We start from the raw sequence: 20,228 nt of genomic DNA on the forward strand, positions 1-20,228 counted from the left end.
GCTTTTTCTACCACAATGTAGAGAAATGGGAGCTTATGCCTCACCTTTGGAGGCAGGCTGAGGAGAAGGAACTCCATCACACATCTCAGCTACAAGTTCTGCTTTATGTCTTAACATCTGGATTAGCAGAGCACTAGGAAAAATCAGCTGAACCCCTGGTTTCTAATGAGGATGAGAAATCTCTTTGTAAACACAGTCTTTTATTAAAAAGCTCATCTGGGGGAAAAAAATCTTAACCGCTGCCAATAGCATTCCTCCATAAGATTTTTGGTTGAAGTAATTTCAAGCTTAATCCAGAATTGATAGGAAGAAGGGCTTGCCGAGTGTTCGGCAAACTCATGTCTCAGCTGCATACTATACTTGCACCACCCAGACGGCTTTGAGTGGGCATGGCAGAAAGGAGCCACCATAGCCAGTGCTTTCCCTTGCCTTTTTCCTACCCCAGAAAACTGAAACCCAAGAAATGAAGGAGAGTTCATGACACCCTGGCACAGCCTTGCAGCTCAGGGGAGGCATGTGGAGGCCCAGGCAAAGCAAATTTCAGTTTGGTCTCAGGAGCCACATCCCAGTCCACGTTTCTGGGATTTCTCCATTCCTCTGGGATTGTTGCTGTGTGTCACTCTTCGTTCAGAAAAGCAGATGGACTGGGGCTCAGCTTTACAATGTGCATGGACCTCAGGCACAGCCAGAGGTTGTATGGAGGAGATATTTTTGCCAAGCTGACATTTATCCCCAAAACAAAAATTCTACTGGGCAGCTCAAATTAATGAATTTGACGTACCTTAATCTGAAATGCAAAGGCTGAGATTAAAGACCTTTCCAAGTTATCTCAGATATCATTGAATTTCCATGAACTATTTGTGGTCCCTTTCTTGCTAGCATGTTGTATGTTCTTGCGTGCCTTGGCTCTGGGGGAGTTTCCAGCTAAAGGTATGAAATACGTACATCCCTACGGATTACTTCACTAGGAGCGGCATTTCGGAAGTTCAGGACTGTGACCTGAGTTAGGCAGGAGTGAGCAAAGGGACCACGTTACTGTTGGCTGCTTCCTGCTATGGCTTTTACATGCACGCATGGGGATCAGACACATCCTGTGTGGCTGCTTCGTTTCTCCTAAACCTCCAAATTAGACTGAAAAATTGGGGAAAAAAAATCATTATGAAGAGGAAACAGAAAAGCTGAGACAAAGCCACTCTTAATAACTCTTCTCAGAAGGGGGTTGGAGAGGCCTTACAAGCAAGAATAATGGGGTATTCTGCAATATTCCCACCATCTGGAAATCTGAGTGGATTAAAGTGCCATTTATACTGAGACATTCACTAGCATCCATCTGTATGTTACAAGATGGTGTTTTGGATCATGTATTCTGTTTATATATGGCATGGGGTGTCTGTCACTAGAAGAGCTACGGCTGGAGGGAATGCTAGAGATCATTTTGAATTTCTCTTTCCCTTAGACAAGACTGACTACCAGAGTTAGACCTAACCAATATTTGTATAACCTGCTCTTAAACACCTACAGATATAAAAATCCACAGCCTCCTTACGCAATTCTTCTAGTGCTTAAATATTTCAGGACAATGGATAAGTGGCAGTTAGACTGATAGAAATCAAATGAAATTAGGAGGATGAGAGCAACTGCTGTCCTATACAGTAAGGATCTTTAAGAAATTGATAAAGCATATAAAAATATGCTAATCCCGGGACTTGCATTAGTCTGACTCACTGTTAATGGACATTTCTTCCAGGACTGGAATTGTATGAGTTATAAGGAACCCTGGGTTCACAAGGCCACCCTCCAGAAAAAAAAGACATCAAAATCCTTTTGAAACTTTGGTGAATCTACAGACACAGACATGTTATGGAGACTCAGAAATCTTCCCTGAGTGCACATCAAAGGAGATCCTCATGTTACATACATGCTAAAATATAAAAAGCTGTATCTTGATATAAGCAGAATAATGGAGATGCAGGAAGAAAACAGATGAAAATTAGCAACAGATTTAAAGTAAAATGTATTGAGTAGCGGTTTAGATGCTATCTGTCCTTTTTCCCATGTACTATGTCTTGTTTATGCCTGGGACCCAATTTTGCCCACTCTGGTAATATCCCAAGTGCTTTTGGAGAAGCACTGGACATGCAGAACATGATCTGCTCTTCACTGACTGCTGCTGTGGCTTCATCTGGAGACCTGCTGCAAAGAGACCAACCAAGGCTCTACCATGGGATGGGATCAAGGTCCACACACAGGCTCTCAGTCTTCCTCTTTTAGAGGACGGTTGTAGACGGTTTAACCCGTCTACACATGGCAGTTTTTGAAAGCTTGTGTCCTCCTCACTCAATGGTTGACAGTCCTCGAGGTATTTGGAAAGAAATAGGAGAAATGAGAATCTCTTGAAAACGGCTGTGAATTGTTGAAAGACATGGATTCTGTTGGTGAGAAGCTGCTGTTTGGGAGCATTTTCACTTCAATCCAACCCAGTCCTGGTTATGGTTTTGGAAAGAGAACAGTCCTGCAGTGAGGACTATGGAAGAACAGGAGATACACACTGCCTCTTCCTTGGATGTTGCATATCTAGGACCTGCTGTGGCTCTAACCTTGCTTTTGTTCACATGTTTGAAACACTGCATTCAGTGATAGGGCTTTGTTTTCTTGCACTGGCTAAGGAAGAGCCAGAACTCAGACACTGGATGCCAGTTTTAAGTTTGCTATTATCTTTACATGGACACAATCCTTTCCAAGACTCTTCATGGGATATGGGACTTGGGAGGAACTATGCAAGGCTTCAGGACCACAGCTGGCTTTCAGCTCAGCCCAGAAGTGTTTGCACTGAAGAACACCACCCCACAAGTTTGTTGGTTAAACTTTTGGAAATCTTGCACCATTAAGAGGAAAGGACATGCAGACATAGCAAGGGCCTTCTGAACCAGACAAACCATAGGAGCCACAGTCTCCACAAAGATCGAGAATGTTACTCTAAAAATCTTTTTTTTCCAAAGTAAATGAAGACTTTCTTTCACAAGAGGTACCAGCTGGCATCCACAGTGAAGACTTGAGCATTTGGATGGAAAAAAAAACAAATTAAACCTCATCCTTGGAATCAGGAGGAGCTTCCACACCTTCACCTGAGTCAAATGTTGTCACTTTTTACAACAAATTTTTTCCTACTTGAAGGAGGGTGAAATCAGAGACATGACATCAAAATGTTTCATTTTTCTGTAAAACTATTAAAAAAAAATTGGTTTCTCTCCCCACAGATTCATTTTTTCTGTACTGCAGCTTTTCCTCTGACACTGATGTAATGTGAGTTCAGGTTACCAAAGGCTGCTGGGATTACAGAATATATTCAGTAGTTCTTCATCCCTGAAGATGTCAAGTAGAGAGAGGAAATGATGCTAAGATTCTTTGAGTACCTAGCTATTAAGGTATTTACCTCTGAAGTGGAGTATTTCCTGAATGAAGTGTGAAGGTAGCTAGATTGCTTCCATTACAAAGCAGCCTCTTACTGGAGCCCTGAGCTGTTGAACATGCAGCTTGTTGAGTGTACAGCAGCAGAAGCTGTTGCTTAGCATTCAGGAATTTAGTTTATTATAGTTTAAAAGTAAAATTATCTCTTTTTATGGTTATAGCAAAATAAAGTCAAATTAAAACCCTAAATAAATCTGTAATCGGATAGATTTGTGCGGTTTGAATGCCTTCTTTTCATCAACACAGATGGGCACATTTTTCACTGCTTGCCAGTCTAAACTGATACCCCAAAGCCTGTAGGAAAGCACACCTCCAGAGAGCAAAGGAACAGCTAATGGCCACACTACAAACAACAGCAATTGTACAAAGCTAACGAGCCTTTCTGAGAATCCCGACTCCTCAGCACAGATATTAGCTGGCCTAATGCAGGTCTGTGTTCTTTGAAACAAGTTAGTATCTTTGCGTGGTATTATCTTCTGTACATATAACAATCAGATTGTGGCAACCATGCTGTGCCTTGCAGCAGAGAGAAGCCTACAGACAACTATCTTTACACTGTTCAGGCATTTACAGATTTTAAATCTGTTAAGAATGAATTGGTCTGAAGTCCCAACGGCAAGCAAGCTAGCGCATGACAACCAGAGACTCTTGCCTAAACCCTACCACATATGGATTAGCCACAACACGTCCTTAGAAAGCCCTTCTCTCTTGATCTGAAGACTCCAGAGATTGGATTCACCTGATTAAATGTAGAGACGTCCATAGTCCATATGTCTGTGGCAGAACTGATCACCCCTCTGTATACATTCATCCTAAAGGCAATGTCTGCATTTGGTCAGTGAATCCTGCCTCTCAGTGCTGTTATCAGCCCATCACCTATAAGGTTTCACGGCACGCTGTGCTCAGCTGGACACATCTATCCCACAGAGGTCTAAAGTGAGGTTTTGTAGTGCAGCAGGGGATCCAGCACATTCCTGTCGAAGACAACCAGCTGAAACGGACCTCCTTGTTAAAAACATGATCTGTTTTTTCCAATTTGAACTTGTTTTCCTTCAGCTTTCAGTCCCTTTGCCTTGCTTCAGCAGAATGACCGGGGGCAGCCCCTGCTTTCACGGGTTGTCACATTCTACAAGAAAGACTTTTCTGCTAAGGGACATCCCACCCCTCTGTGATACTGTCAACTAGCCACTTCTGCCAGCGTGTGCACTGCTGAAGAGGGTACAGCCCTCAGGATGTAAAGTGTGTTTGACCAAAGACTCTTCCTGAAGTAATGGCACCATTTTATCCAGGTCTTCTTGGTAAGAATTGTTCATGAGGAAGACTGGCATTTCGGCTTGAACAAACCACTTAGAGATTTGTCCTGGCTGAAGGAAATCCCTTTGTACTCTTGGTTATGCCTGTGCTGAGCTCAAGAGGCTTCTCCTACAGAGCTCTTTGGTAGAGAACCAGATGAGTGACAGAGGAGCAGACAGATGAGGTCCCCAAATATAATAGCAAGTTGCAAAGCCAAAGAGTCATCAGTTCAGGGCCATCTGTGTGTGAGGTATCGTCTGGCCTGTTTCTGCTACACTTGAAACGTGGATACTGGTGAATTTTGATACAGAAGGGCTCTTTAAAAACCACATTTCCTGGCATTTATATCAAGCTGAAAATATTCAGTGTCCTTTCTTAGGCTGAGGTAACATCTCCGCCTGTAAAAGCACATCATCAAATATCCAGTGCATTCATGCTGGCTGGAGGCAAACCAGCTCTTGGTCCAGAAGCCAGCCAGCCACAGCAATATGAGCTGGAGCGAGCCCATCCTTCCTACCAGACTGGTCTCTTAACACAACTTTTCAGTCTGAGGCATCTTATGGTTTATTTAACACTGTGGCTCTAGCCTTGAGGTGACTTATTTGGGAACATCATCAGGAGCAAATACACAGTTGACTGTATCTCAACACACAGTCCTGCCTCAATCGTGCTCTTACGGCTGCTAGCAGTTGATTTACCAGCCCTCCTGCAACCCTTTGGTGACTCCTCACAGTTCTTGTGCTGCAGCAAAATGTCTACTATTTTACAGAGAAATGTAACAGGGTGATGTAATGAGCTGCCCAAACAAGCACAAGCAGTGGGCCAGACTCAGGATGGAGCAGCAGAGCTCATACTGCTTTGTCCTATGCTCAGAACATAAAATCTCCACAATACCCAGCTATGATTCAAACCAACTGCCCCATTTCAGTAATGGGGCTGGGAGAGGTGGAGAGATGTGTCCTACAACACGTCCTCTCTTCTGCCAGCTGAGTGTGGTCTGATCTGCCAGCCCAGATGGTTTCTATCAGTAGACATCTCACAGCACAGAGCGAAATGACTGTACGTATCACATTATCTCTGCTTTCTTTCCTGAAAGGCAGTGAAAGCCAGCTTAAACTACCTGTCATTTTCTTCGTGCTCTGTAGCCAGGACAGTCTCTCATTTTGTGGTCTGGAAGCAGCAGACACAAGGATGCTAGAGTGCAAGAGTGCATTTTTATTGCCTAGTGCCAGCGTGCTGCTTTTAGTAGTTAGCAATGGTTCCCCCATGAGAAACACCACAGTAGCTACTCTGTGTCGGAAGGAGGAAGGTGAATGATGTCTTGCTAGACAGTAACTGGCATTAATGGAAGCTCTCTGCCCACAGAGATGCAGGCAGGAATCCAAGGAATTTCCAGAGTACTCAACCACCTACCCAGCCGTGCTATGAGAGCATCACCATGGAGCCTTGGGCTGAAAGCTGTACTTCCTACATATGAAGCCAGTGGGTTTCAGGCTCTGCTTTGAATTAATCTTTCTTCAGAAAAATCTTTAGGAACCAGACTCAGAGATAAATGGAGAGCTATAGGTGATCCATGTTGCTTCCAAGCCTGCTACTTGAGTCTCCTGTTGCCGGAGACTCCCAAGGATGCTTGTAAACATCTCAAATACTATGGCTGCTTTAAATGGAGAAACTGAACAGGAATTCAACAGTGGTCATGTCTCCAATAAGTCTGGTGCTTCGGGACTTCATGTTAACAGGCCTAGTGATGGAGCAGGAATTAATTTTCTCCTTGGAAGGGTTAAGTTCTTTGCTGTCACGCTAATTATTCTGGTAGGTCAGTCACAACCACCTCACCTGGCTGCAAACTCACAGACTGCCCAGCCAGGAGCCTCTTTGAAAAGTGTAACTTTTAACATCTCTTAGCAAAGCAAGCGCTCTGTTTGTCTTGGCAGGGAAGACCTGTGTATACACAGCTGGAGAGCTTGTTTTGTCTCTTAGTACAAGTCTGGACTAAACCAAATCTCTAAAGGCTTTGTAAAAATGCTCTCTTTATTTAAAGAATTTTATACATTACAAGATGTCTCCAAAGTCTGCCCCTGCTCAGACCCCTTCTTTTCCTGCCTCTTCCACTCTCTCTCCTACCCCCGCCACTACCACACACACAAGAGTCAGGACAGTTGGATTTTTCAGTCCCTCCTGGCATTGCTGTATCCAGAAGTTTCTTTAAGAAATTTCTAGCTTTCTTTTCAAACAAGGCCAATGTCCATATCAATTTATGAATCTCAATACTTCAGATCCCCATGAGCTAGAAAAAAAGTAAGCAGCTCTACAGACACAGTTCTGGGGCTTGGGTTTAGGGTTTTAGGGGAAGGAATCTTGCAAGGTAGAGCCTTCAAAAGAGAAAGGCTGTTATCATAATTCCTGTCCATAACTACAGCAATCCACATCTGCATGTACGCGTGTGTGTGTGTGTTAGAAAAAGGCAGGGAGAGGGCTTAAAGAATATATAAAGGCAGTGCTTGACCGATACCTGTGTTTGCAGTAGAGTACAAAGAAGGAGACTGGAACAATGAAAGGTTACTTCAATAAATGTGTGTGGAGGCTCTTAAAAAGCTTTCCCTTCTCTGCATCCAATAAATGTGAGGCTCAAACCACAGCAGAGGCCTTTTATGGGGCACCTGCACCATTAGGTTCAGTAGATACTTTTGCAACCAGGGAACATTGCACAACTATGTTGAGTTCTGCGTATTTCTGCTGGCCACTGTTCAAGCTGGGCTGGCTGATGCCTGGGCTACCGGAAACCAACTGTTATTCCTATCTCACCCTCTAAATCACGTTGCCAAGAATCCCCAACTTGGAAAAAAACATTAAAGGCAAGAACAGTCCAATCCTTGGACATGGAGTTAAACAGAATTAGCCCAATCTCGAGAAAGCGAGAGGCTAGAAAAGCAGAATATTTCCAGGGTGCTTTGATCTTAATCCTGGGAGTTTGCACGTTGGCTTCATGTTTCAGTTTCATTTCTGCTCTGTGTCACTCTGACCTTGCCAAAAATCATATCAGAGCAGTGTCGTGAGATGTCCATTTAAGCCAACAGGAAAGGGAGAAATTTCATATCTCAGCCAAAACCTCAGTCATACCCACACTGCCCAAATGTAAACCTGATCTAGCCACTCAGCACATGCTGGCTGGATGAAATACAGCAAAGCCACATGTCACTAAGAGCCATATGCTTAGCTGGTGAAAACTGTGGTTCTTACTGGAGCTGTTTCGATTCATACTGGATGAGCAGCTGGCATCGAACTGCATGAGGTTTACAATAAACCAGAGTTGGCTTATGCTTCCCTTTGAAACATTTTTACTACAATAAGGTACTTTCATGGAAAACCTTAAGTTCTGGTCATAATTTTCAAGGTTTTTCATGTAATTATAGTACTAATCAGTGAAAATAATTTTGCAAAGGTCGGAATGTTGACTTTTGGGGTTTCAGGTCCATGTTCATTTGAAAATTATCAGCTATTAGCATTGGTGACATCATTAGTTTTAATTTTTCATGGTACGTGGTATTAACCTCCTTCACCCAAAAGTAACTGTCTCCTGAAGCACACAGGACAGGTCAAATTCAGGCAATAAACTGAGTTGCTGCAGGAATTTGATTCTATATAGTGAGAGAGGCAGGAGGCTGCAGAAATGGTCTTACTGATGGGAGACGTGAGTGCTCGCCTGGTGAACTGCCATCTACCCATGTCTGATGGAGTTCCTGTGCGAGCTGGCCAAGTCCTTAAACCAGCATTTTGCATGTGGTCCCTAACTGCGTGTGGTCCCTAACTCCTTAGACATCATTCCTCTGCAAGAGCTGCAGTGAGTCGTACTTGCAGTGCTGAGCAGGAACAGTGAACACTGAGAGTCATAGAATCATAGGATCATTTAGGTTGGAAAAGACCCTTAAGATCATGGAGTCCTGCAAGTCCAGCTCAGGGTAACTCAAGATGGGCACCAAAATTAGCTGGCTGTATTGGGTCTGACTGGGATGGAGTTGACTTTCCTCATTGTGGTGCAGTGTTTTGCTTTTGTAGCTAAAACAGTGTGGATAACACCCGAGTGTTTCAGCTGTTGCTGAACAGTGCTTGCACAATGTCAAGGCTTCTTTCCAGCCCCAGTCTAGTAGTCTGGGGCTGGGCAAGAGGCTGGGAGGGGACACAGCTAGGACAAGTGACCAGAACTGACCAAAGGGATATTCCACACCATATGACATCATGCTCAGCAATAAAACCTCAGGGAAAGAAGGAGGAAGGGGGGGCATATAAGATGGTTACAGTGTTAGTCTTCCCAAGACACCGTTACAGGTGCTGAGGTCCTGTTTCCCAGGAATTGGCTGGATGTCTGCCCACTGGTGGGAAGTAGTGAATCAATTCCTTATTTTGTTTTGCTACCACACACAGCTTTTGCTCTCCTTATTAACCTGACATCATCTCCAGCCATGAGTCTTTCTGACTTCCTTCTGTCTTCTACCCATCCCAAGGGAGAGGGGAGTGAGAGAGATGTAGGATGGGTGTTTGGCTGCCGGCTGGGGTCAACCCATCACATGTTTGAAAGTTTTGGCTTACGTTTCTTTTCCCTTCTCTCTTAGTGTTTAGGAAGGGACTGATGGTGTCACCTTCCCTTCATGAGGATGCTGTGGTAAGGGGATTCCTGGCATTTCTAAGCCACTCCCAGGTTAGCAAGACAAGAAACAGGGAAATGCGCAAGAGAAAAATACCCATTTTGTACTCAGCAAGGAGTTTTACTGATGTTTAACAAACAGCTACAAGGGGCCACATGTGGAGAGGAGGATCCAGAGACACTGAGCAGCCGTGCAGTCAGTAGGCACTTTGCATCCTGCACATGTAATAACCAGGGATCTCAGGAAGTGTTTTGGGTATGAGGTTGTCATTACAGGCTGTATCATCAGGCAGAGGAATTGAGCAGAAATTCACATAAAATTGTGAATCCTTAATACACGTGCTTAAATATACAACTCCTGATCCTATGCTCTGTCAGTGACAATATCATGAAAATGTGTTCCTTACCTCTCTCACACTGGGGACCAGTGAATCCATAGACACAAGCACAACGGTTTGGCCCAATGCATCGACCTCCATTCTGACAGCCATTTTCACAGACAGCTATTTTGAAATAGAAAGAGAAATCAGTGATTTCTGCTCTTAATGAAACCACAGTGTGAGGCGTGTGGTGCTGGCAGGACTTGGAATATCACCTACTTTGTGTTGTTCACCCGTCAGGAGTCTCCTCCATGCAGTGAACATACAGAGAAAAGTCTTAATATTTTTTCCTGGAAAATTACTTCTTGTTTATGAATGAACTCATTTATAAAAAGGCTATAAACTCTTATTTCACTTGAGAGGATTTCCTACACTCTGGAATCTCAGTTCATTCAGGTCAGCATAGGGTTTTAAATGTCAAGGTCAAGAGGAACTGATAAAAATGACAAACTGCATAAAGGCAAATGTTTAATGTATGACAACAGTGAAATGTGAGGAGAGGGGACTAGTCAGCCGTTTAAACCCACGTACCCAAAGCAAAGAAGAACCAGTCTGATCAGCACACAAGTATTCATTGACTTAAAATTAGACCTGCTACCCTTAGTTGAAAAACTGCAGTCAATAGTCTAGGACTGAAGTCAAAGGAGTAGGTTGCTGATTAGGTCCTGGGCTGAGACTAAGCTAATTGAACAGGATGTAGGAACATTTCTGCACATGACATGAGCAATTGCTGGTTGTGACAGATGCCATTGACCTACTAAAAAGATCTCAGTAGCTGTAAAGACTAATGAGATTGTTATGACTGTTATGACACTTCTTAAAGTTCCTATACGGAGCTTCACTCTCTGAGCTACTCAGTTGCCCAGCAACACCAGCGCATTGAAGATGAGAAGAATATAAACTCATGAAAGGTGAGGTCCACAGCAATCTTGTACAATACCTCAGCATGGCCCTCACTGGTCTAGTGCTAAGCTCTGAGCTGCAGAGAGGCCAGGTACTGCTGCATTTCACAGCCTTCAAAGGCTACACCCATCTTAGAGCCGAGGAAGCCGAAATCTGCTCTGCTGGGATGCTGCCAGTGGGACTCTCCATTGTTCCCCGCCCTGTCAGTGATGTCTTGCCAATATCTGAACCATTATGAAAACTCTACTGAGGATATTATAGGTGGAGCTGGTAGCAGCACATAATTAAGGTTGCCTAGCACGTTCCATTATAAGCCCCGGATTGCTGTTACTTATAATTTTCCCAAGCTTTAGCTATTCAGAATGAAATTTTCCATATGGTGTGTCTGCCTTTAGTTGAACTTTTTGGAAAGTTTCAGCAAATATGAATCAGTCATAGCTGAGGATAAGTTTAGGGGAAATATGGTGGTTTGCCCATCTTTAAAAAAATTCTCACAGACTTCACTGAAGACTTTAGTGAATCTCACATTGATACAGGGATTGGAAATTTGCCTGGGAAGTTCCATTTGATCAGAGATTCTTTTTAAAAACTGTTGCGCGTACTTGCTTACTAGACAATTCTTAAAGATGGCACCTAAGTTGTTTGGTTGTTAATTCTACAATGTGCATGAGCAATGATTTAAAATTGCCAAATATCTTTCATGGGAAACTAGGGGAAAAAACTGAATTTCTCCCTATGAAAGGTATAGGTGCTTTGGCAAAATAGAAAACCAAGTCATAAAATGTTGAAAAATTTCTTTCAATTACTATATTGACGTTTCCCTATAGAAAGTCAGTGCTGTCACATAAACAGAACTAAAAAGTGAACTCCCCCAAATGTAACAAGGCATACTTTATAATCAAAAAATGTTGGTTTGTTTGGGGTTTTTTGTTTTAATTCTTCTAATTGAAAGACTTCATCTGAGCTAAAATGAAGGTTTCCCACAAAAAGCCCATTCCCAGAGAATATGCTGTTTATCTAAAACTATTTGCAGAGAAATGATATCTAATATATGTATATATTTGCATATATATTTTTATATATATTTACAGTTAAATTATACCTAATATATCTAGATATAGATACATATCTATACCCCCTAAGGAGAGCAGGCTGAGATTCCAGTGGAGAGGAGAATACAGGGATGACATCAAAGAGTACATCAGTGTGTGCAAGGTGACCTCTCTAGTCACGAGGCTGCATGAATCTAGCCTTGCCCTTCAGCTCACCGTGTATACAGCAGGTGTTGCCAGTACTTACGCTGTCCACAGTATGTTCCAGTATAGCCTTTCTGGCAGAGGCAGGACTCCTCATTGCAGCTCCCACCATTCATGCATCTCACATTGCAGGTTTGGACTGTGGAGAAGAGCAGGGAAATATTACACGATGATGCAACAAATTGTCTGTGACAGGAGGTGAACACCTCACATGTAATGGATGTTCAAAACTTTCTTGTCTCAATGCAGAATCTAAGGGTGATGTTAGGTGTCCAGTTCCTTCAAGTTAAATGGAGAGACTGCTGACTTCCCATGGTAGGATATGAGCCCATGGTGTGGTTAAAGGCTTGCACTTTTACTGACGTATAATTACCCCAGAGTTGCTTACAAAAGTAAATACCGCAGTCTGTTCTTTACTCCCTAGACGTAAGACTTTTTATTGTTCCTGTACCTGGTAGTATTGAACTGTTCAGATAGGGGAAAGCCATGAACACGATGGGCAGTATGAAACTAGGAGCAATTTAGGGGATGTAATTCTTCAAGTCCATCTCATACAAGGCAAGGTATCACTGTTGTCTTATGGCAAACAGTTTTTAGAGTAATATAAATAGGCCTTATTCCACAGAAATCAAGGACACTCATCATTTTACTTCATTAAGGAATCTACCCCAATTAAACATCTGCAGCTTTGTCCTTTCTACAGGACGTCCTGCCATAGCTCATGTGACTGTGAGTAAGGGCATATTTCCTGATATCTCCCTTTCTTTGATAACTGTCATTCTAAACAATTCTTTCTTTTAGGATACTACACTTTTCAAATATTTTCATACCCTTTTTAGTATACTTTTAGATTGCTGCTCCATTTTCAAAACACGCTTTTCACATTCTGGGCTGTCTAATCTTTAAAATGCCTTCATATTAAAAGACCTATGAGATGTTTGGGGGGATAGAATTTCTTTGGCAGGGGAAAATCATCAACTTCTAAGATATTTCTCTTCCTTTTACAATTACTGTGTGGCCTTATTGGTGAGATTCATTTAATACAAGAGGTTTTTTTAAGAAATCTGAAAAGAAAAGCACGTATCATCTATTCTTTCTATGTTAGAGTTCAGCTTTCACACCAGATTATGACACACTGAATGTGACTAATACACTGTGGGAAAACAATAGCAATAAATAAGAGTCGGGAAGTTTTATACTGATGTAGACACAAAGCCAGTATTGGCTTTAACTGTTTCATCACTACTCAATGTTTAAGGAATGTGGTATTTAAGTAGAAGAGCCCAAAAGGGGAGGTTTACTGCTAAACACTGAGTTACAAATAAAGGTCAAACAGCTTTCATTCTTTACTGAAACGCCTGGAACAATGCATTCTTCCTTTGTAAGATGTGACAACTCAAATTGCAAGTGCCTGAGGTTATAGCAAGTTATGTGAAAACTGTTTTTCAGCATGTACACCACAGTTCTTGTCTGCCAGGGATAGGAGGGGCCGTGACTTGGCAGCTTGAAGAAGGTGGGGCTGGAGATTGCATATGTGAGTGGATGCTCAGCTGTGGCTTGTGTCTTCTCTGTGCATGCTACATCAGTTCCAAGAAGGGAAGAGATGGGGCCAGTGCAAGTAAAATGTCTGTCCAAAAGGTAGTAGGACTCAGAAGTGTCCAAGAGGGATAATTATATGGTTGACGCCTTGTTCAGAGGAAGCCTGAAAGGAAGGAGGAGCAGAATGGGAAGTCTCAGAGCTTTGCATTCAAAATGCTCGGCACATGTGCTGTACATTTAATCCATGCATTGCTAGTGTGGTTTGAATTAGTCATGATGTCTACTATTCTTCCTATTGCTCTATGGCCAGAGATCAGGCCAAATTTAGATGAAAGCTTAATCGTTAGAGAAACTAAGCTTGAGGCTTCAAAGCATTGCCCAGATTGTCAGACATGAGACCAGTCTCTCTGGGAAAAGGCACTGTTTCCAGCACATGCTCACCCTACACCCCTCACTACAATTAATCAGCCCTGGGAAAGCCATTACATACAGCAAATCTGGGAGGGCTGCCCAGAGACAGAGGTAGCTAGGAAGTGTCTGTCTGTCAGAGCTGTCCATCTGTCAGAGCTCTTCCCTACACAGCACCCTGAGCCTCACGTTCAATGCATTCAGCAAGTGGTAAGGTTTAGTGAAGCTGAGAAATTTGGGGAGTTCAGGGTGTGGACATAAGAAGAGCCATGATGCTCATCCAGAAACTTTCCAACTAACTGGCAAAGACTGTTCCTGGACCTGCACGGAGCAGGTCTCATTTCTTATTTCTGCCATGATCCCAAAAGCCCTGAAGTCCCATCACCATCTGACTTATCTCCAGGGCTGGCACTGGTAGAACCCCCTGCAGATTTGAAGTGGAGAAGAACATCTTTCAACCAAGAATTTAAAGGCCTGTTATGCTTTGTCAGGATTTTCCAGGGTAGCAGAGACCGAAGTTCTAGGAAAAAGAGAATGACAGCTCGCCCTAGTTAACTTTTCCCATGATTGGATTGGATTGGATTAGTTCTACAATTTATTTTAAAGGATCAGTGGCTGCAGCTGTTCTGCCAGCCATCAGTAGTGGAGTTTGCAGGCAGGTTTTCTGTCTGCTTACTGACTACTACTATCTAAACAGTCACTTGCAAATTACTCCTAAAATATCTTTACTCCCTGAAGTAGGAAACCAAGCTTTTTGTTATGACAGAGAGAGGCAGAGTGGCTTTTATTGCCTCTGGAATGCACAATTTGTCTTCTTTACCTCCCTGAAGCATTCATGATAAATGCAGATCCAAACATCCCCACAATGAATGCCAGATTTGATGAAGCCCCTGCAGAGGAACCTACCCCCCCCTCCCCCCGAGTGCATGCTGAAATCCACCCCAGGCTCAGGGGAATGCCAGGTCTGTGCCCAAACGTATATAGTGCTTACAGCATTCCTTGCATTCCTCCATGATTGCTAACATATGGACCCTCACTCCAGAAACTTTTGTGTTTCCAGCACCTTCCTCTCAGCAAAGCACAGGGAAGGTCTGCGGAGCAGCGCACGCATAGGCTCTGGTGCTGAGCGCTTGCAGGGCACATCTGCAGGGCTGTAGCACAACGTGGCACTTTGGAATCAGATTCTGGGAATTTCCTTCTTTGAGTCACACCCTGAATGTGGTTTTGAGGTTTGAGGGGGCTAGTTCTCTGGCCTTCAATCAGATGCCTGCGAGTCACTTTATTAACAATAGCTTGCCTACAGATGGGCAATAATGGAAAATAAATTTCTGAGTTGTCTCTAGCAATGGTCATCTGAGACCTTAAAAGACTCCATAAAATCCCATTAACTTCTGCATTTCACATAGGGCACTAGCAAAATCAGCCTTCTTAAAACAACACTGTGCCACAGCTCTGTTCCTTTGCTTGCAGGTTTGGAGTTTTTTCGCTGGTGTGTTTGAGTAGTGTCATCATGTATGGGTGGACTGCTTATACAGTCAGGTGCAAATGGTCACCCAGTATCATTTGGAGATCTAGAATGAAGGCCAATCCCCGTTCACACACTGCTACTGGCTTTAGAAAAAAGTGAAGCCCTTTCGGGCAGACCTGTTGGCTCGTGCGTAGCCTGCATTGACCCAGGTGGGTCTCTGTGCTGGCTTACAGGAGCGCGGGTGGAAGGGCTTGCTGGCCATCTCTATCTAGCTGCCCACCCCAGATCAGGCTGGCTATGACTTTGTCTTGCTAAGTCTTCAAACCCCCAAAGGAGAGCGATCCCCCACAGCTCTGGTTACCTGTCCCAGCACTGCACCACCCTCCAGTGTACGAAAGTTCTCGTCATGCCTCAAGATCCCAAGCTTGAACATCCCAAGTGGCAACTTGTGGCCATTGACCTCTGTTATATGACTATTGACTCACATCCAGCCTGGTGTCTACCATAACTCCCAGGTCCTTTCCAGCAATACAACCCAGTGGAAAAAAGGGTACAGAGGAGCAATAATTCCCTTCCAGAAAGTACGCAAGACCATCAGCTATCAGGATTGAGACTCAAGCAAAAGGAGCGTTTTCTGTGCAGAGCCATGTGCTGCAGGGTAACGCGGTGGTTGCAAGCAAGATCTGGTCTTGAATACGTCCTGCAGGGACTACCAGAGGGATATGGGAATTGCTTTCTGCATATGTGACTGTTACGCTGCTGAGTCCTCCATAGTTTGTTTTCAGAAACCTCAGCCACCTAGTCCTCTTCCCAGAGCTTTTCAGTTTTTTGTCCTGAAGGTCTGCGATGGGAGAATAAAGCAGAAAAAGTAGCAATGCAGTTTCTGCATTCCCAACTTTGCCAGTGTGCAACTTCATCATGTCACTGCAGTTTGCTAAAAATGCTGGGCAATGGTCCCTGACATCCAAATCACAGGCTAAGAAAAACTTACTAATTTTTCCATTGGAAAAAATATATTTATTTGGTTAACAAAAGCAGTGACAGATTTAATTCCACTTCAAAGAACAGCCAGGGGTCGATAGACTCTTTGGCAGCAGTGTTACTACTTGCTGCTGTGAGATATGATTTCTTGAGCTGCAACCTGTAGGATTTCTCATACCAAAGTAGCAGAAATTGGAAGCAGGTTGCCAGTTTTCTCCAGGTATCAGGGCAATGAGGACCATTAGTAAAAGAGCCACAAGAAATGAAAGATTTTGTGACTACTACCCAATTCAGATTAGAACCTGGCTGCCAAAACACAAAATATTTCAGAGATTTCCTTTCATTGTGACTGGGAAATTTTTAAGAGAGCACATAACTACTGCAGAGGGAGAAGAATCACCAGCAATGTTCTCTTACCTCCAGCTGAGCCACAGTTGGGAGAAAGTTGTCCATTGGAGCACGTACACATGTTCGGCCGTGAACAAAATCCATCACCACAAGAATTCCTGCAAATTGCTGGAGGAAGAATAGGACACAGTGATTAGCACAATGTGCTAGTCTGTGAACTTGCTCGCAGATGCACTTTTGGCTGCCAAAAGGGTGTGAAATCATCTCTTTTAAGAATAATAACCTGGGGACGAAGCTGGAGTAACACTTGAGGACTTCGGCATGGGCTGAGCAACAGTGGGAAGGACCCACTTGCTCACAGGGAGTTCCTGGAGACATCTTCCTTTTATCACAGACTGTGGCTGGTCCTGCTACCACATTGCTTTTTCAGCAGCAGAGGATGGGGAAGGCACATTTCACTATTGCCTGCTAAAAATGTTTCTCAGCAGAGACAAGTGACATTCACACTGAGCCAGGTTGTTCTTTTCCTTAAAATTTTTGTGTTTCCATGAAGCATTTTGCAGTCCACAGTCTGGCATTGAGGAAACTGGCTGTTACTGAGATGCATCTCCTGTTGAACGAGGGGCTGAGCCCAAGTCAGCCAGAGATGCATCAGCAGGATGCCTTCGTATCAATCCCCATCCTTTCTTGCCTGGGACCCCTGCTAATCTCTTCCCCTTCCTGTGCCATGGGAGCCAAGAGCATAGCTGGCAGTATTGTTCCACCTGTGTAAGCACAGATTTTATTAGAGCCCCATGAAAGTATCTCATCTCTGTGTGTTTTATAAATACAATTACAACACACAGTCCCCTGAGGACCTCCAGCCCAGATGGCATGTTTTACAGTTATGAGAAAAGTCAGCAGAGTTGTCTGAATGTCGCTAACCCTGCATGCCACTGAGCAGCTATTTGGCTGTGAGTTCCTTAACCCTTCGCTGCAGCCAGCATTAAACTCCAGCCTTGTATCCTTGGTGGGATACATCCAAGGGATCTGAGGAGGATTTTATGAGTTTGCCTGTCTCTTCTTGTGGGGAAAGGAGAGGGCGCAGAACTCCATGTCTTACCATCACCTGGGGCGAAGTTGGATGCATTTAACTCTTGAGACATCATGCCTCTTTTTTGCCCTTCTTTCTTGAGTGAGTAAAATGCCATACTCTGGGACTGGTTACTTATTGTGTGCAAGGACACATTAACTGGCCCCATCACTCATAAAACAACAGACAACATTTCCTTTGAGAGGAGAGTATTTGCAGCTCTGGGTTCAGTTTTGTACATTGGAGGTCCCAGACAGCTCTATATTAGGAAACAAAAGGTGTTTCTCTCCAAGATGACTGAGTTTTTGACTCTGAAGGTGCAATTACTTCTGAAATATATGACCTGTATTATGTGGGAGATCCCACTAGAGAAGCCTACTGTTTTCCTCAGCTTGAAACCTCCCACTGTCAATTACTTTTATGAAGTTTTGGAAAAGGGCATTCACATACAATTCCAAGTGTGCCCTAATGCAGAAAATTTATTCAGAAAGCTAAAATACTAGGAGATACAAGCATCCCATAGTGCTGTCTGCTATTCTGTATATCCAGGTTACGGTTAATATCTCCAGTGTATTTGCTGTGTTTCAGTCTGAAGCATGACTAAATGGAGTACAAATACCCCTACTGTCTCCAGTAAGAATCTCATTTATTTACTCCTAAGCTGACTTTCACTTCCCATGGGAGCATCCTCCAAAGGGCAGGCTCCTTCATCTCCCTATAGCTCATGCCTTTAATTGACAGAAATGCAAAACATCAGCCCCTTAATGGATTTTATAGGAGTGTATCAGCACTTAGGATTCCAATAATGCTCTACTCCAAATAGGAAAGCTACCTGCCAAAATAGAGGTGTGATTTATCTAAATCAGCATCCTGCTTTGGATGGCCACTCAAAGAACGATGCAAATTCCTGCTTGTAGACACCGTCTCATGACATCAAGTTTGCAACATCAGCATCTAGCTGTTGTTCTAGAAACTGACTGAATTATTTCACCTAATCAAGCAGCTCTAAAATAACTTTCTCAGGAGTCACCAATAGCTTTCCTTTGAGGCTAATCTTCTAAAGCAGGCACACAAACTGTCAAGCAACAAGGAACACAGTGGCAATTTGGCAGAAGATAAAAGGCCACGCACTAAATGGGACCAATTGCAACCACCCTGCTTTAATCAAGACTAGCAGAGATGAGAACTCCCAGCAATCGCTGCTCCTGTCCCAGTGGATTATGAAATGTTCTGTCATCTGCTGAAATGTGAGATATGCATTCCTTCCCACATGGCAGTTAGTTCCCTTGGTGCCCTTAACGGGAAAATGGATACTCACGGACAATGCACTGGTTCCCTCCGGGCAGCGTTTTCCAGCCGGGGCAGCAGTAGGAATGGAACCTCGAGCCACAGACGTTGGGTCTGAAAATTAAAAACAATTTTTTTCCTCTGTTTCTATGCAGTACCATTGGATAAATTCAGCATGTATCATCACTGCAGGAGAGCAGTTGAAGAGCTTCTTGTGTGACATTTCTCTGCCAAACTCCATTCCCTCACTGTGAGTTTGAACAAGCCATGTTTAATTCCCACCAAAAGGAGCCACCATATATTATTTTAATAACTGATTTCTGACCTCCCTGTGCAGAATGCTTTGGGGCTCTGATCTTACAGTGACCCTCTTAGGACTATATGGAGGAGTGAGGAACTGAGGCACAGCCAGAGCTACCCTGACACAAAGCCGTGGCATGGGACCATACCCACAAGGTTAAACACAGTCAGTTGGAGACCTGCATTTCCATATGGGATGAGAGAGACCTAGATACCAGACAACCCTAGAGACCACAAGCAAGTGAATATCTTGATAAGCTGCACAGGAGGAGGACATCTGTCTTTTGTGAACATAGCTTAGCAGTGCTGTTTATGCATAAGGTGGTCAAAGTCCTGCTCTTCCTTTCTGACTCTGCAATTAAACTCCTGCACACTCCAACTTGTCTATCAGACAGGCTGCCCATGGTTTTCTTTGTCTTCACTTTTTTGTTGGATGTCTTAATCAATGTCACATAGCAAAGATGGCAGGAAACCCAGCCCAAGCATATACCTCAGCATAGCATTTACACCATGTTGTGCCATGCTACACATCCATACATGAACTAACAGACTTCCCAAGAAAAAATCCCCAAAAGAAAACATGAAAACCACAAACCTAGGTAATGTTCATACTCTTGTGACATTGTCAAGTGTGGAGTCATGAGAACACAGCCCCTTGCAGAGGTGCTGGGGCTCTAACACAGGATCAGACAGATGGGGGAAGGCAGCAGAGAGGTAAGTGTAGGCAGAGAGTTTAGACCTACTCTGGACCCTGGCTAGCAACCCTCCAACCTCTTCTTGGAGATTTACTGAGGGGTCACATCTTTTAGAAATGCATGAGAATTTGAACTAAAATCACCAGTGAATGAGCATACACTTTGGAGGTTTTCTAGTGAGTAATAAT

The 20,228-nt window shown here is 43.6% G+C and overlaps 1 protein-coding gene across 1 annotated transcript in view; it reads right to left on the reverse strand.

Annotated features, from left to right (window-relative positions):
* The window catches only part of LOC128148297 (fibrillin-2-like), a 116,356-nt gene that overhangs the window by 76,843 nt on the left and 19,285 nt on the right, over positions 1-20,228 (reverse strand). Inside the window, exons 3-6 of the mRNA XM_052801985.1 lie at positions 19,077-19,159; positions 16,756-16,854; positions 11,986-12,081; positions 9,811-9,906 (exon numbers count right to left, since the gene is read on the reverse strand). Of these exons, the coding sequence (XP_052657945.1) occupies positions 9,811-9,906; positions 11,986-12,081; positions 16,756-16,854; positions 19,077-19,159 (374 nt within the window). The remainder of the gene's footprint in view (positions 1-9,810; positions 9,907-11,985; positions 12,082-16,755; positions 16,855-19,076; positions 19,160-20,228) is intronic.

Source organism: Harpia harpyja, chromosome 11 (genome assembly GCF_026419915.1).
Source record: "Harpia harpyja isolate bHarHar1 chromosome 11, bHarHar1 primary haplotype, whole genome shotgun sequence".
NCBI lineage: Eukaryota > Metazoa > Chordata > Aves > Accipitriformes > Accipitridae > Harpia > Harpia harpyja.